The 15,254-nt window shown below is 44.1% G+C and overlaps 1 protein-coding gene across 2 annotated transcripts in view; it reads right to left on the reverse strand.

Moving 5' to 3' along the window:
* Positions 1-15,254, reverse strand: part of CIAPIN1 (cytokine induced apoptosis inhibitor 1) — a 22,131-nt gene continuing 6,877 nt past the window's right edge. The window contains exons 2-9 of one of the 2 annotated variants that reach the window (XM_065416463.1): positions 10,228-10,417; positions 9,285-9,437; positions 8,193-8,269; positions 4,775-4,943; positions 3,854-3,927; positions 3,458-3,573; positions 2,307-2,379; positions 1-1,487 (exon numbers count right to left, since the gene is read on the reverse strand). In XM_065416463.1, coding sequence (XP_065272535.1) covers positions 1,377-1,487; positions 2,307-2,379; positions 3,458-3,573; positions 3,854-3,927; positions 4,775-4,943; positions 8,193-8,269; positions 9,285-9,437; positions 10,228-10,384 — 930 coding nt within the window. In that variant the 5' untranslated portion in view covers positions 10,385-10,417 and the 3' untranslated portion in view covers positions 1-1,376. The remainder of the gene's footprint in view (positions 1,488-2,306; positions 2,380-3,457; positions 3,574-3,853; positions 3,928-4,774; positions 4,944-8,192; positions 8,270-9,284; positions 9,438-10,227; positions 10,418-15,254) is intronic. The other variant, XM_065416464.1, reaches the window with a different exon arrangement.

Genomic DNA, 15,254 nt, shown 5'->3' on the forward strand with positions numbered 1-15,254 from the left:
CTGAGAGTCAATGAACAGTTTTAAACCATATTTAAAGCTCCACCAAGACCAATTTTTAACAAATGCTTTATTTGTGGTCACAGCCTTTAAAAACAGAACATCCCTTAATCCTAACCCACTACATGAGCTTATTTCAAGTCAGTGCAGGCTAATGACAAGCATGTGAAGTTGGATCCTGTACCGAAGTGGCTCCAAATAGGAGGATTTCATTTTTATATGCAAAAGAGTTGATATGAGGGTGTGAGGTGGGAAACCAAGGAAAAGAAACCTGGTGAACAACAGGGAACTTCTGAGGAATGGCTCCCTTGCCCTGAAGCTGCAGGGAGGGGAGGTTAGCTACAGCCCTGAAAATCTTTCACACTGTAACACCACGTAGGTAAATAAATGCTAAAGCACTGTCAAAGGTCAGCTTCTCTCAGGGGGTGGGAAGGAGGTGGTGGCACATAGCACCCCAACATTAGGATAAATCAGTAGTTATTGCTAAGTCTTAGTTATAGAACATTGTAGATATACTAATTAAAGAGAAGATAGTCACTAGCATTAACCCTTATGTTCCCAGTGCTTATTGGATGGAAGAAGGGGCAGCAAGGCAGAGACTCCATATATAATCCACTTTCTACTTCACATGCTGGACTATTCTCAAGCTGCTTGAACGAAGCTTTTACCATTTCATGGAAGGAGAGAGGGTAGGGAAAGTTTATCACTAGCAGCTTCTCAGGACACTTGGAAATCCATTATGTTTGCTAAATTCTGCAAGGGACTTTCATAGGATTCTCTTTGCTAACAGTTCCTATGAATTCCTTTGTGTACATCATACGGAATGACAAACCAGCTCCATGTTTTAATAAACTAAGCCCCAAAGAAAGCAGGAGATAGGTGTCGTCTCATGAGACTTGAGCAAAAACTAAGCTAACTCCCCAGGAATAAATATGGCAAAGAGTGGTCTGATCTGAGCTCAGAGGCATTGGCTGGGGTTCCAGATACACTCAGACAAGATCAGCCTGGCATCCGATTCCCATTGTACAATACCCCTTCTGCCAATAGCACATACTATGACGGCCAGCACCTCTCAGTGTTCAGCCGATAAATCTGAAAACCTAACATTAACAAGTCTGTATTACGTACGTGACAGGAAACCAGACATCACTGCAGATTATCAAATACCCAAAAGTGAATTAAGTCTATTGAGATCACATCAGCTCCACGTGCCCTCAACGTCCCAACCCACCCCCACTTCTTCTCCCCTCCCCATAAAGCAGCATTTCCTGGAGAGGGAAATTTGAGGAGATGGGAGGGGAGAGGGGCTGACATAAGCTCTGAAGCCAGTGAGCTGTGGAACTGCTGTGCGCCAATGGTGTCTCTGTAACATCCCCCTCTTAGGCATCATGAAGATTGTTCTCAGCCAGGAGTATCTTCTCTCCGGGTTTAAAGGCTGGCATCCCCATGTAGGGGCAGCTGGCACAGCGGAATGCATCCCCCAGGTAACACTGCCAAGACATAGAGGCGACAAAAAAAAAAAAAAAAAAAAAAAAAAAAAAAGTCAGCTCGTTACCAAGGTCAGACAAAAACAAAGGGTGGGGTTTCCTGGTTTCAGTTCTCTTCCCAATGGGAAGTATTTTGCCCTACACACAGAGTTACAATCGGCCCACCAGAGAATAAACCGGCACCGAAAGAATCTGCTTGCAGCCTCTAGCAATCAGCACAAACCTGGCTGAGTCAGGACTGAGGTCTGAAGTAGTCCCGGATTGAATGAACAAAGAATGCGTTTTCCCTGACCACACAAGGCAGCAGTCTCTTCAGATTAGGGCTAAAGCCTAGCTGCTGTAACATCCAACTCTTGGGGCTCTCAGTTTCTCCAAACCATTCAGAAACTCCTGTTTCACTTTGAACACAGGTGGCTTCAGGGAGAGGAGTTCTCTTAGTAAATACTGAGCAGCTCAATGGATTCAAATTCAGCTCAGGTAGGTCATGAAAGAGAATCATAATTATACGGAATTGGGATACTTCAGTCTAGCTCTTCCTAGAGAGGTATCCATATAACCAGGAGTGAATGTGCAGAGCAAGAATTTGCTGCAAATACAACTGCCGTTACTACAGACCCACTGAAGCCAAATATTACAAAAGCTGATAGCCCTGCAGAGACAGAATGATTGCTTCTAGGCCACAAATACTGGTGAGTAATTGCTCCCTATGGGCTGACATCAGTAACTCAATAGAAAGCACTGGTTTTTTAAACTAGTTCTCAGATAAGAATACACTCTTTCCCTGCCTGTCAATACCACAGGCTAGATGGGAAGGATATTTACATTTCCACAAGCAGATTTGGGCTGCAAGCTCTCTTTCTTCTCCTGCTCCAGGTCCTCCGCGAGGCCACACGTGCTGCAGAAGAAAAAGGACTCATACTAAACCTGTCTGCAATGGGGTTAGCCACTGACTCTACCCACTTCACCCTCTAACATTTCTTCCTCGGTCCTCCACCCACACGAGATTACAGCCCCAACATAGCATTCCACACAACAGGCTTTAGCGCACGCGCAGACCCTCTCTCTCACACACACCCCTACCTTTATTATCCCCTCTAATGTCATAGCCCATAGCCGTGGTTCTCGGCTTATTCACCATTGTGGGCCGGATACGCAGCTCTTTGTGTGTTCTATTTATTGTGTGGATGTGGCCCACATACTACCGGCATGGCCCTGAGAATGTTGCATGGGCTGCAGCTGTGTGCTGATTAGGACACAAGTGGCCCGTGGGCCACTGGTTGAGAACCACTGGCCCATAGGACTATGTTGAATGTCCCAGTTGCTTGAACTTCCCTCTCCCCACCTAGCACATGGGGAAATGCTATCAAATACCAAGCTCTTATTTTAACATCTACATGCAATATTTCTCTGGAAGAAAACTGAGGATGAGTCGTAGTTATAAAAAGAGCCTGTGTGAATCCTCTGGTTGCCCCCAAGTGAGTCTGTGTGTTGGGGGAGGACTATTCATCTCACAGGGGAACATTTACGCCTGGGATATAAGTAAACGGATTTTAAAACACTCTAGTTACACCAGCATACACCCTTAATGTAGATTCACTTAAAAGCAGTTTAAGTCTTCCTTAAAAATCAGTTTAGCTTATTTAAAAAAAAAAAAAAAAAATCTAGTTATACTATTGCAATTTTAATACACAGAAGCCCTTGACAAAATGTAAGAGATGTATACACTAGAATCAAATTTTTGAAAAATTCTACAAAAAGAAATTCACTTGGCTAACAGATTTCTGAATGTGTTTCTTAACTAAATATTGAAATATGGATCTAAATACAGTAAGGGTAAAAAAAAAAGTAAAGATACCAGCCAAATGAGTAATTCTTTGGAGAAACAGCACCATGCCCTGCTGTTTTTTAAAGGGCGATGGTTAAATCTGATTTGAAGTCAGCACATTCACCAACACATCAAGTCTAGTACTCACCAGTTCTTGCAGGCTTTCTTTTTACCCGATTCCTTACAGGATGGAGCTCTGAGGGAAGATGGATCTGGCTTCTTCAGATCCTCAGAATCTAGCAACTCATCTGAGTCCAGGAGATCCTGAAAGAGACAACATGGAGGAAGAGACAACAAAAGAAGGAAACTGGTTCAATAGGGACACTGCCGATGTTAGAGTCAAAGAAATGACAACACCTGGTATAGCTTGTACCCAAGTGTCAGAATTATGGTCCAGGCAATAAACCCCTCGCCATGTAATATTAGAGGAATTTTTCCATATGGCTCTCACGCCACCCTCTCATCTATAAAGCCCTACTGAGTACTGTGGGTTAAATTTCATGAAACTTCTAAGTTTTGTGTGGAAAACTAAAACAGAACTTACCATTCCCTCATCATCCATATCATTGGCAGAGAGAGTCCACAGCTTTGCGGCAGCAGGGTCCACAGCAGGCTTGCCTGGAGCCAAAACAAGAGAGACATAGATGATGGAATAGCAGGAATCAGACCTACTCCCAGCAAGGAAATGCTTCCAATATCACTCTTGAAAAATTCACTCCCTGTGCTGTGGTGCCTTTTATCATACTGCACCCTACCTGTGGAACACGCTCACTGCTCTCAGAAGCCAAGCAGCCGCGCTCTCGCTCGAATCCATCTTTAAACCTGATTTGTGCAAGGAATCCTCTGTCCACTTCTCCTCATCCTTCATCAGAGATCAGTTATGGAAAAAAAAGTGACAATATCCTCCCCGGTCCACCCATTTTTGACACCAAAATGAGATGTCATTTATAGATGCTGCATCTCTTCATGATATGATCACCCCTTTTATTTCTTGTTTTGCTTGAAATGCAGTGAAATATAGTTAGCTGACATTAGAGCAGGCATTGATGCTGGGAGCCGAGACAGCTGTAGCTCCAGTAATCTAATCGCCATTCATAGCCTTCAAAAGATCTCGCATAGACCCTTTTGCACAAAGGAAGGAAGGAAGGAAGGAAGGGACTGGGTAGTACTGGTGTTTCTAAAAACAAAACAAAAACCCCACAGAAAATGCTTTGTAATGCATAGAGAGAGCTGCATAAAGCAACAGGAAAGGGCACAGGTTTCCCTCCTCCTTTGCTTTGCAGTTAACCTTTGAAACAGAAATGGAAGCTTCCAACAGATATAAAATGGTTTTTAACCAAGATTATGGAGAACCATGTTTTCAAACATCCTTCTTCATTAAGCATTCAAAATTATACTCTCCACTGTACAACGCAAGGAGCTCATACACTCCCAGCACATATACCAGCCTTCTCTTATCTCTTACCTGATGAAGCAGATTTCTTAGCAAAGGAAAGTTTGAGCTGACTTGAGGATCCCACTTCAAAGTTGGGTTTCTTGCCTTCCATTTGAACAGACAAAAGGTCGTTGCCTTGGTACCCCAGATGCTCTTGGACTGACTGGGTCTCCTCAGGGGTCAAAGGCTCCTTCTGCAGCTGGAATGCAAGACACAGTGAGTGTTAATCCTTGTACAGAACTGCCATATTCCAATGCCCTGTGTGGTCACATCATACCATGCAGCGAAGGTGCATGTACACGAACGCAAGAAGTCTGGGAAACAAGCAGGAAGAATTGGAAGTCCTGGCACAGTCAAAGAACTATGATGTGATTGGAATAACAAAGACTTGGTGGGACAGTTCACATGACTGGAGCACTGTCATGGATGGGTATAAACTGTTCAGGAAGGTCAGGCAGGGGAGGAAAGGTGGAGGAGTTGCACTGTAAGAGAGGGGTATGATTGCTCAGAGCTCCAGTATGAAACTGGAGAAAAGCCTGTTGAGAGTCTCTGGGTTAAATTTAGAAGCAAGAGCAACAAGGGTGATGTTGTGGTGGGCGTGTGCTATAGATCACCGGACCAGGAGGATGAGGTAGACGCGGCTTTCTTCAGACCATTAACTGAAGTTTCCATAACACCAGCCCTGGTTCTAATGGGGGACTTCAATCACCCTGACATCTTCTGGGAGAGCAATACAGCAGTGCACAACAATACAGAAAGTTTTTGGAGAGTGTTGGGGACAACTTCCTGGTGCAACTACTGGAGGAACCAACCAGGGGCCATTCTCCTCTTGACCTGCTGCTTACAAACAGGGAAGAATTGGTAGGGGAAGTCGAAGTGGGTGGCAACCTGGGCAGCAGTGACCATGAGATGGTTGAGTTCAGGATCCTCACAAAAGGAAGAAAAGAGAGTAGTAAAATACAGACCCTGGACTTCAGAAAAGCAGACTTTGACTCCCTCAGGGAACTAATGGGCAGGATCCCCTGGGAGGCTAATATGAGGGGGAAAGGAGTCCAGGAGAGCTGGCTGTATTTTAAAGAAGCCTATTGAGGGCACAGGAAAAAAAAACACTATCCCGATGTGCAGAAAGAATAGCAAATATGGCAGGCGACCAGCTTGGCTTAACAGTGAATTCTTCGGTGAGTTTAAACATAAAAAGGAAGCTTACAAGAAGTGGAAACATGGGACAGATGACTAGGGAAGAGTATAAAAATATTGCTCAAGCACCCAGGACAGTAATCAGGAAGGCCAAAACACAACTGGAGTTGCAGCTAGCAAGGGATGTTAAGGGTAACAAGAAGAGTTTCTACAGGTATGTCAGCAACAAGAAAAAGGTCAGGGAAAGGGTGGGACCCTTAATGAATGGGGGAGGCAACCTAGTGACAGAGGATGTGGAAAAAGCTGAAGTACTCAATGCTTATTTTGCCTTGGTCTTCACGGACAAGGTCAGCTCTCACACTGCTGTCCTGGGCAACACAGTATGGGGAGGAGGTGAGCAGCCCTCAGTGGTGAAAGAACAGGTTAAGGACTATTTAGAAAAGCTGGACATGCACAAGTCCATGGGTCCAGATCTAATGCATCCAAGGGTGCGGAGGGAGTTGGCTGATGTGATTGCAGAGCCATTGGCCGTTATCTCTGAAAACTCGTTGCAATCGGGGGAGGTCCTGGACGATTGGAAAAAGGCAAATATAGTGCCCATCTTTAAAAAAGGGAAGATGGAGAACCCAGGGAACTACAGACCGGTCAGCCTCACCTCAGTCCCCGGAAAAATCATGGAGCACTTGGAGGAGAGGAAGATGATCAGGAACAGTCAACGTGGATTCACCAAGTGCAAGTCTTGCCTGACCAACCTGATTGCCTTCTATGATGAGATAACTGGCTCTGTGGATATGGGGAAAGCAGTGGATGTGATATATCTTGACTTTAGCAAAGCTTTTGATACGGTCTCCCACAGTATTCTTGCCAGCAAGTTGAAGTAGTATGAATTGGATGAATGGACTGTAAGGTGGATAGAAAGCTGGCTAGATTGTCGGGCTCAACGGGTAATGATCAACTGCTTGATGTTTAGTTGGCAGCCGGTATCAAGCAGAGTGCCCCAGGGGTCGGCCCTGGAGCCGGTTTTGTTCAACATCTTTATTAATGATATGGATGAAGGGATGGATTGCACCCTCGGCAAGTTCACAGATGACACTAAGATGCGGAGAGAGGTAGATATGCTGGAGGGTAGGGATAGGGTCCAGAGTGACCTAGACAAATTGGAGGATTGGGCCAAAAGAAATATGATGAGGTTCAACAAGGACAAGGGCAGAGTCCTGCACTTACGACTGAAGAATCCCACGTACCCCTACAGGGTGGGAACTGACTGGCTAAGCAGCAGTTCTGCAGAAAAGGACCTGGGGATTACAGTGGATGAGAAGCTGGATATGAGTCAGCAGTGTGCCCTCATTGCCAAGAAGGCCAACAGCATATTGGGCTATATTAGTAGGAGCATTGCCAGCAGATCGAGGGAAGTGATTATTGCCCTCTATTTGGCACTGGTGAGGCCACATCTGGAGTAGTGTGTCCAGTTTTGGGCCCTCCACTACAGAAAGGATGTGGACAAATTGGAGACAGTCCAGCGGAGACCAACGAAAATGATCAGGGGGCTGGGGCACATGACTTACGAGGAGAGGCTGAGGGAACTGGGGTTATTTAGTCTGCAGAAGAGAAGAGTGAGGGGGGATTTGATAGCAGCCTTCAACTACCTGAAGGGGGGTTCCAAAGAGGATGGAGCTCGGCTGTTCTCAGTGGCGGCAGATGACAGAACAATGGTTTCAAGTTGCAGTGGGGGAGGTCTAGGTTGGATATTAGGAAACACTATTTCACTAGGAGGGTGGTAAAGCACTGGAATGGGTTCCCTAGGGAGGTGGTAGAGTCTCCTTCCTTGGAGGTTTTTAAGGCCCGGCTTGACAAAGCCCTGGCTGGGATGATTTAGTTGGGGTTGGTCCTGCTTTGAGCAGGGGGTTGGACTAGATGACCTCCTGAGGTCTCTCCCAACCCTAACCTTTAATGATGGGTTTTGCCTCTGTCCCATGATGTTGCATTATACTTCAGACTGGCTCATTCTTCCAGCTTGCACGAAGTGGATCACGGTTCCGGCTGTTGCACAGCTGGTGATATTACACAGTTTACTGCCGCTATTCATTTGAAGATACATGGATTTTTTTTTTTTTTAATTGCAAAGAAAAAACTCTTATTCATGCAGTACTAAGAGCAGAGTTTTCATTGCTGGTTGTGCTGCTGCATATTTCCAGGCACACTAGGATGGCTAGGTAGTGAATAACCAGCACCCCTTTTGGAAGACTCTTCTCTACATTATACAGTCCTGAAATGGGAGCTCTCGGGAGGTGGTTAGTACATATACACATACCTCCTTCACTTCCACCAGCCCGGAAAGCGTCAGAGCTGTGAGGAGCCTGGCTGCTGTCTTGATTCTGTTGTTGTCACCTGGGAAACATGACAGGGAACGCAAAACAAAGCTCATTATTAAGAACTAGATGTGTTGCTTGTAACGTGAAAGGACTGACAGTGCTTTAGAAGGCAGCATTCCAGCTAATCCCTTTGTTTACATGCTTCTTGCCTAATCACTCCAGGCACATCTGGGAACTCAGCCGTTCATCCATTCAAACCGGCTCTTCAACTCAGACTATAAATTAGTTCAAAATTATGCTCTTGTCAAATACATTAAGATCACAAAGGCTTCTCCAGCATCCAAGAAAAAAAAAAAATCATCTCCACCTACTAAAGAGAAAAATGGGAGCTCCCACTTCGACAGGCTCGTGGAAGTCCTCAAAAATCTAAAGTCCTAAAAAGTCTGAAGTTCAGAAATATACATTAAAGAGCTCATTCCAGAAGGCATCAGGTCTTACACCGACTGATTTAATTAACAGCTTTGGTGCATCTGTTTTCCATTGGGTAGTTGGCATTACCTACTAGTAAGACTCCATTCACATCTTTTGTAAATTGTGATAGTATAAGATGCACCGTCTCTCTCCTAAACTTCACTTTATCTTTTTTAGATTATGCAAGTACCTACAGGCCCCAATCAAGATCAAAGCCCTGTTGTGCTACAGAGTAAAAGATGGTCCCCAGCCACTAACAGCTCATGACCTAATTTTACTTTCACAGAGGCCCAAAAAAGCCTGACTTAAGTCACTACAAACTCTAGCATCAGCTCTGTGCATCCACTAACCATAGCAGTAGGCTTACAAGAATAAGTCTCTCTCTGCTCGTACATTTTCGATACAAGATGGTCATCAGCAGAGATTCTAACATGACAGTGATAAGCTCAGACACAAGATCTCATCGTGCTGCTTACATTAATGAATCACAGGAGCAGAACTACTCTTTATGTTGACTGACATTCAAACCTCTTGGCCCTTCAGCTTTGGCCTAATCCTCGATGAAAGGATGTTTGGTTGCCTCAGATCCAGGGGCAAGAACATAGCAGACTTGCTCTTACCTATTTGCGCAGCCACTGGTTCTTTCAGAAGGACACGACCCCCGGGCTTGAGTATCCGAGCTATTTCTGCCAGCACCTCTGCACTGTGCAGTGTCATACTGCCTGCTACCATGCCTGACAGAACCACATCAAAACTGGACTCTGCATGCGCCGCTGAAAAGAAGGAAAGATGAAAAGAGAAAAAACACACTTGTCTATCTTACCAGCTATCCCCTCTCTGATCTCCTTTGTACACACGTACGTGACAATCACACCACATGGCGTCAATAAGGCTACGATTTTGTCATGGAGGTCACGGAAGTCACAGAATCTGGGACTTCCAAAGACCTCCATGACTTCAGGCCTGGTGGCTGGGAGCTGCAGGGTCTCACCACCTCCCGCAGCGGTGCCTGAGGCAGCGGGCCCCCCAAGCTCCCAGCCGCTGTGGACAGAGGGACCCCTGCGGCTCCCAGCCGCTGGGGGGGGTGGGAGTGCAGGGGGACCCCTGCAGTTCCCCAGCCACCATGGCAGGGGGACCCCGTAGCTCCCCTCCACCATGGGGAGGCAGGGGGATCCTGACGCTCTGAGCCCTCCACGGGTGGTGGGGGCCCTGGAGCTCCCAGCCAGCCTGCATTTTCCCAGTCCCTTTGCATTTTATCATGGATATTTTTAGTAAAGGTCAGGAACAGGTCATGGGCTTCAGTTAATTTTTCTTTATTGCTCATGACCTGTCCCTGACTTTTACAAAATCTCAGCCTTATCCATTAACAAGCATGACTATGGTGAATAGCTTTCTTGTTTAGTACTAGCAGTACACGTCACAAAAGGATTTCTACCTTTATACTTAAAGATGCCCTAGGTTACAAATCAAGGCAAATGCTAGCCCACATCCATTAACATACCCACAGAACATGACACTGCCCTTAAACCAAAATGTGTGGTAAAAATTATATCCCCATCTTACAATGGGACAGTTGGTCAATATTTTCCACAGATATGCGGCTCTCAGGTCCCACCAATGCCTGAATCTTAGCCACCAGATTCTTCAGTCCTTCAACCGGTGAGGAGCTATCCCAGATCACTGCCACACGCTGGCCAACTGAGATTCCATACTCCGCCATCTCTGCCGTATCACTGGACCTGAAAGTGCCAGACTGAGAAAGGAAGAAATCAGTGCTAAGACCACCAGGAAGAACGTGGATTTTCACTTAATCCAGAGGGTTGCCCTCTTTTAAGAGCTAGGATAATTCTTTGGGCACTGGAAACAGAGGTCCCATATCTGCATGTTAACATAGCATGAAGAAATACCATCTCTCTGTCTACGAGCATAATTCAGTTTCTCTCACATTGTGATGTTTGCTTCCTCCAGGAGGAGCTGCCGGGACAGTGCAAACCAAGTTTAAGGGAAGTGGGGAAAAAAAGTTTTTTATATAATCCCAAGCTAGAAATGAATAGGCACTCCTGCTTGTGACAGTGACTCAGCAAAGAAGAAGTTAATCTATTCCCCCTGCACATGAGGAGAACATACATCTTAGTTTCAGCATCCCCAATCATCCAAATTAAGGCCCTTGGCTCTCCTCCTGACATTTCTTTTTTAAAGAAGTGCTTACATTTGGGGAAACTAGAGTATGGTGAGGGCAGCAATAATGAAAGTTTGAGAAATCCTGTCATGTGTAATAACGTGAGAACCACTTCTCTAGTTGTTTTCATCTGGTGGAACTATTACTAATTAGGAACCGGTTTACTACACTCAGAGATTGTTTAACTCACCATATTTTCTTCTCATCCCTTAAATACCTCCAATTTTAAAATTAGTGTTACATCAGCCTTGCCTATTGTACCACTGCAACAGATTTCAGAGTAGCAGCCGTGTTAGTCTGTATCCGCAAAAATAACAGGAGTACTTGTGGCACCTTAGAGACTCTATATGCATCCGAAGAAGTGGGTTGTAGCCCACGAAAGCTTATGCTCTAATAAATTTGTTAGTCTCTAAGGTGCCACAAGTACTCCTGTTATCACTGCAACAGACTGTACCCCATTTAACACCCTGTAAACCCACAGTAACCACTTATATATGGTCATATGTTTTACAAAGTATGACTTTTCAAGTGATACCTCACAAGGCATAATCTACTGAACATCACTATCCTGTTGAAATATGTGTAGTGACACTATGTGTAAAGTTATAAGTAGGGCTGTCAAGCGATTAAAAAAAAAATTAATCGCAATTAATCGCACTGTTAAACAACAACAGAATACCATTTACTTAAATATTTTTGGATGTTTTCTACATTTTCAAATATATTGATTTCAATTACAACACAGAATACGAAGTGTACAGTCCTCACTATATTTATTTTTTATTACAAGTATTTGCACTATAAAAAAAAACACAAAAGAAATAGTATTTTTCAATTCACCTAATACAAGCACTGTAGTGCAATCTCTTTATCATGAAAGTTGAGCTTACAAATGTAGAATTATGTACAAAAAAATAACTGCATTCAAAAATAAAACTATGCAAAACTTTAGCGCCTACAAGTCCACCAGTCCTACTTCAGCCAATCGCTCAGACAAACAAGTTTGGTTACATTTGCAGGAGATAATGCTGCCCGCTTCTTGTTTACGATGTCACCTGAAAGTGAGAACAGGTGTTCGCATGGCACTGTTGTTGCTGGCGTCGCAAGATATTTACGTGCCAAATGCGGTAAAGATTCATATGTCCCTTCATGCGTCAACCACCATTCCAGAGGACATGCGTCCATGCCGATGACGGGTTCTGCTCGATAACAATCGAGAGCAGAGCGGACCGACGCATGTTCATTTTTATCATCTGAGTCAGATGCCACCAGCAGAAGGTTGATTTTCTTTTGTGGTGGTTCAGGTTCTGTAGTTTCCGCATCAGAGTGTTGCTCTTTTAAGACTTCTGAAAGCATGCTCCACACCGCGTCTCGCTCAGATTTTGGACATCACTTCAGATTCTTAAACCCTGAGTCGAGTGTTGTAGCCATTTTTAATGAGCACCATCAACATAGAAGCATGTCCTCTGGAATGGTGGCTGAAGCATGAAGGGGCATACGAATATTTAGCATATCTGGCAGGTAAATACCTTGCAGTGCCAGCTACAAAAGTGCCATGCAAACGCCTGTTCTCACTTTCTGGTGACATTGTAAATAAGAAGTGGGCAGCATTATCTCCCGTAAATGTAAACAAACGTGTTTGTCGTAGCGATTGCCTGAACAAGAAGTAGGACTGAGTGGGTGCGTAGGCTCTAAAGCACTTGTAAGAGGTGAATTGAAAAATACTGTTTCTTTTATTTATCATTTTTACAGTGCAAATATTTGTAATAAACATAATATAAAGTGAGCACTGTACACTTTGTATTCTGTGTTGTAATATAAATCAATATATTTGAAAATGTAGAAAAACATCCAAAAATATTTAATAAATTTCAATTGGTATTCTATTGTTTAACAGTATGATTAATCACAATTACTTTTTTTTAATTGCGATTAATTTTTTCTGAGTTAATTGCATGAGTTAACTGCGATTAATCGACAGCCCTAGTTATAAGTTTTACTGTATGAGGTTACTGAAGTATGTTATAACTCTGGGGAACGCCCACAGACTAGCTCCTCAGAGACAAAGGAGTGTCCAACACCCAGCCAGGTGTTAAAGAGACATTGTCCAGCGGGGGGGGGGGGGGGGGAAGGGAAACAAGAACTATACATTGCATAGAGGGACAATTCAAATCTCAAGTACACAACAGACTGCTGGTCACCTGCACCCCAGCTGGGGGTCAACCTCAAAGAGAGGAGGAGGGTATAAAATAAGACAATGGCTTCCTCATTACTTCTCCCCTCACAGAGCAAGATAGTTTGAAAGACAAAGAAGTAGAGACCTGCAAATCTGCAGATATCCGTGGACCATTTTTGTGGATTGGATGCGGATACAAATTTTGTATCCATGCAGGGCTCTACAAAGAGGCATCACTGAACTAGACGAGTGGTCCCAGGCTGTAGGGGGAACCAGCCTGCAAACTAAGAACTGTGAACTATGAACTACCTGCAGCATTTGGTGAGGCAAGAAAGGTCCTTGCTTTAAATTTTACTTAGCTTGGTAAAGTTTAAGAATTAGATTGCGATTTTATCACTGTATTTCTTTTTGTAACCAATTCTGATTTTCTATGACTGTATCACTTAAAATCTATCTTTCTATAGTTAATAAACTTGTTTTAATATTTTATCTAAACCAGTGAGCTTCAACTGGTGTGGCTGGGGAATCTGCTCAGGTTAACAAGGGCTCGTGTATATACATTTCTTTGATAATATGGACTTATGAGCTTGCACTGTCCAAGGGGGTCTTGAGCTGTGTAAGATGCACATTTCTGGTGTGCAAGGCTGGGGAGATTTGCAGGTGTCTCCCAGTATACAGTTCATGAATGCTCTCCCAGCCATTCATGTAACTTTGTTGGGTGTTGTCAAGGCTGAATCCCCACTCTGGCACTTCGAGTGCAGAAGGTGGGGGGCCCCGCAAGGATTCTAAAAATTAATACTGGCCACTCCAGGCTTGTATTAAACTCCCAAGGTTACAGCTTTTCTCTGACCTTCACTTAGTAAACGCTGCCACCACCCAAATGCAAAAAAACCCCTTGGGCCCAGGAAGGAGCATTTGGGAATTCCTCCCTGTGGGGTACCCTCAAGCCCTTTCAGGGGAAGAGCTGAGAAAAAAGATAAAGGTAATTAGTGGCTGCCACCAGCTAATTAAACAACATGCACAAACCTCTTAGGACACCAAAAATCCAATCCTGTTCTTAGAAAGGGTAAATTTTATTAAAAACAAAAAGAAAGAAAATACATCTGGAACTTAGGCTTTTGCTAGATTTTAAAAGAGCAATTCCAAAAAAATAAGCACCCAAAATAGCTTTGAGGGATTCAGCTTAAAGGTTACAAGCAAACAAAAGCATCTGGGGTTAGCACAGAGGAGATCCACAAGCCAAAATAAAGAAGTAACCTGATCACGTCTACCTAAACATTCCCTATCCCAATGAGTCCTGCTAGGTATGGAAAATACTTTTTCATACCTGGTTCAAACCTTACACAGCATTCCTGCTTATAGCATTGCTGCTCCATGTCCCTACAGCCCGGAGAGTCTAACAGACAAAGGGAAAGTTTCTTTCCCCATTTTAAAAGTTCTAGCCTTTCCACTGGCTCTTTTGGTCAGGTGCCCACTTTTTTTCCTTTACCTGGGGTACTTTTTAACCCTTTACAGGTAAAGTAAGTAGAGAACAGTTACCAAGAGGGATTTTACCGCTAACTGGCTGGCTTGGTGTCCATCAAAGGGAACTACCCGCCTCTCTTTATTTATCACCGGTGTGCCTTCATGCTCATGGCGGTGCATGAGCATTGCCTGGAGGGGCTACTTTTCACTAGCAAAGCAGTGTGAGAGATATCCTGAGCTAGAGAGTTAAGGGGGCACAGATTCCACAGTCCAGCTGGTACCCTGGGAGATGTCACAACCAAACATTTGACTATGTCAAAACCAGTAAAAGTAAAAAAGATGGCAGGTCATTTGGCTTTACAACAAAAAGGGAAGGTTCTTTTCAGTTACAATAAGGTTTCCGTTGCACTACACAAGGCATATCAGATAAGAGGCCACAGGACTATGATTCAGGGTGGAAAGCACTCTACCCTACTTCTCGGGTCTTATCTCAGTCTCACATACATTTTAATCAACTGGTCTCTGAACTCAAGATTGTTCCCTCCCAAAAATGGGCAAGAAAAGAATCCCGAATTGAAAGAGCAGCAAAGCTACAAACCTCCAACAACTGAGGAATTCTTCAGCAGACAGTGAAAGCTGGACACACAAGGTGCACTGCTCACCTTCAGTTGAGTTACACATATTGAAAAATGCAACACATTTATGAGCCTTCCCTCTTTACGGAGAAGAGTTCAAAGCAGTTTCCCTAGATTTCTACATAAAACTTCTGGA

This window comes from Emys orbicularis, chromosome 14 (genome assembly GCF_028017835.1).
Source record: "Emys orbicularis isolate rEmyOrb1 chromosome 14, rEmyOrb1.hap1, whole genome shotgun sequence".
Taxonomy (NCBI): Eukaryota; Metazoa; Chordata; order Testudines; family Emydidae; genus Emys; species Emys orbicularis.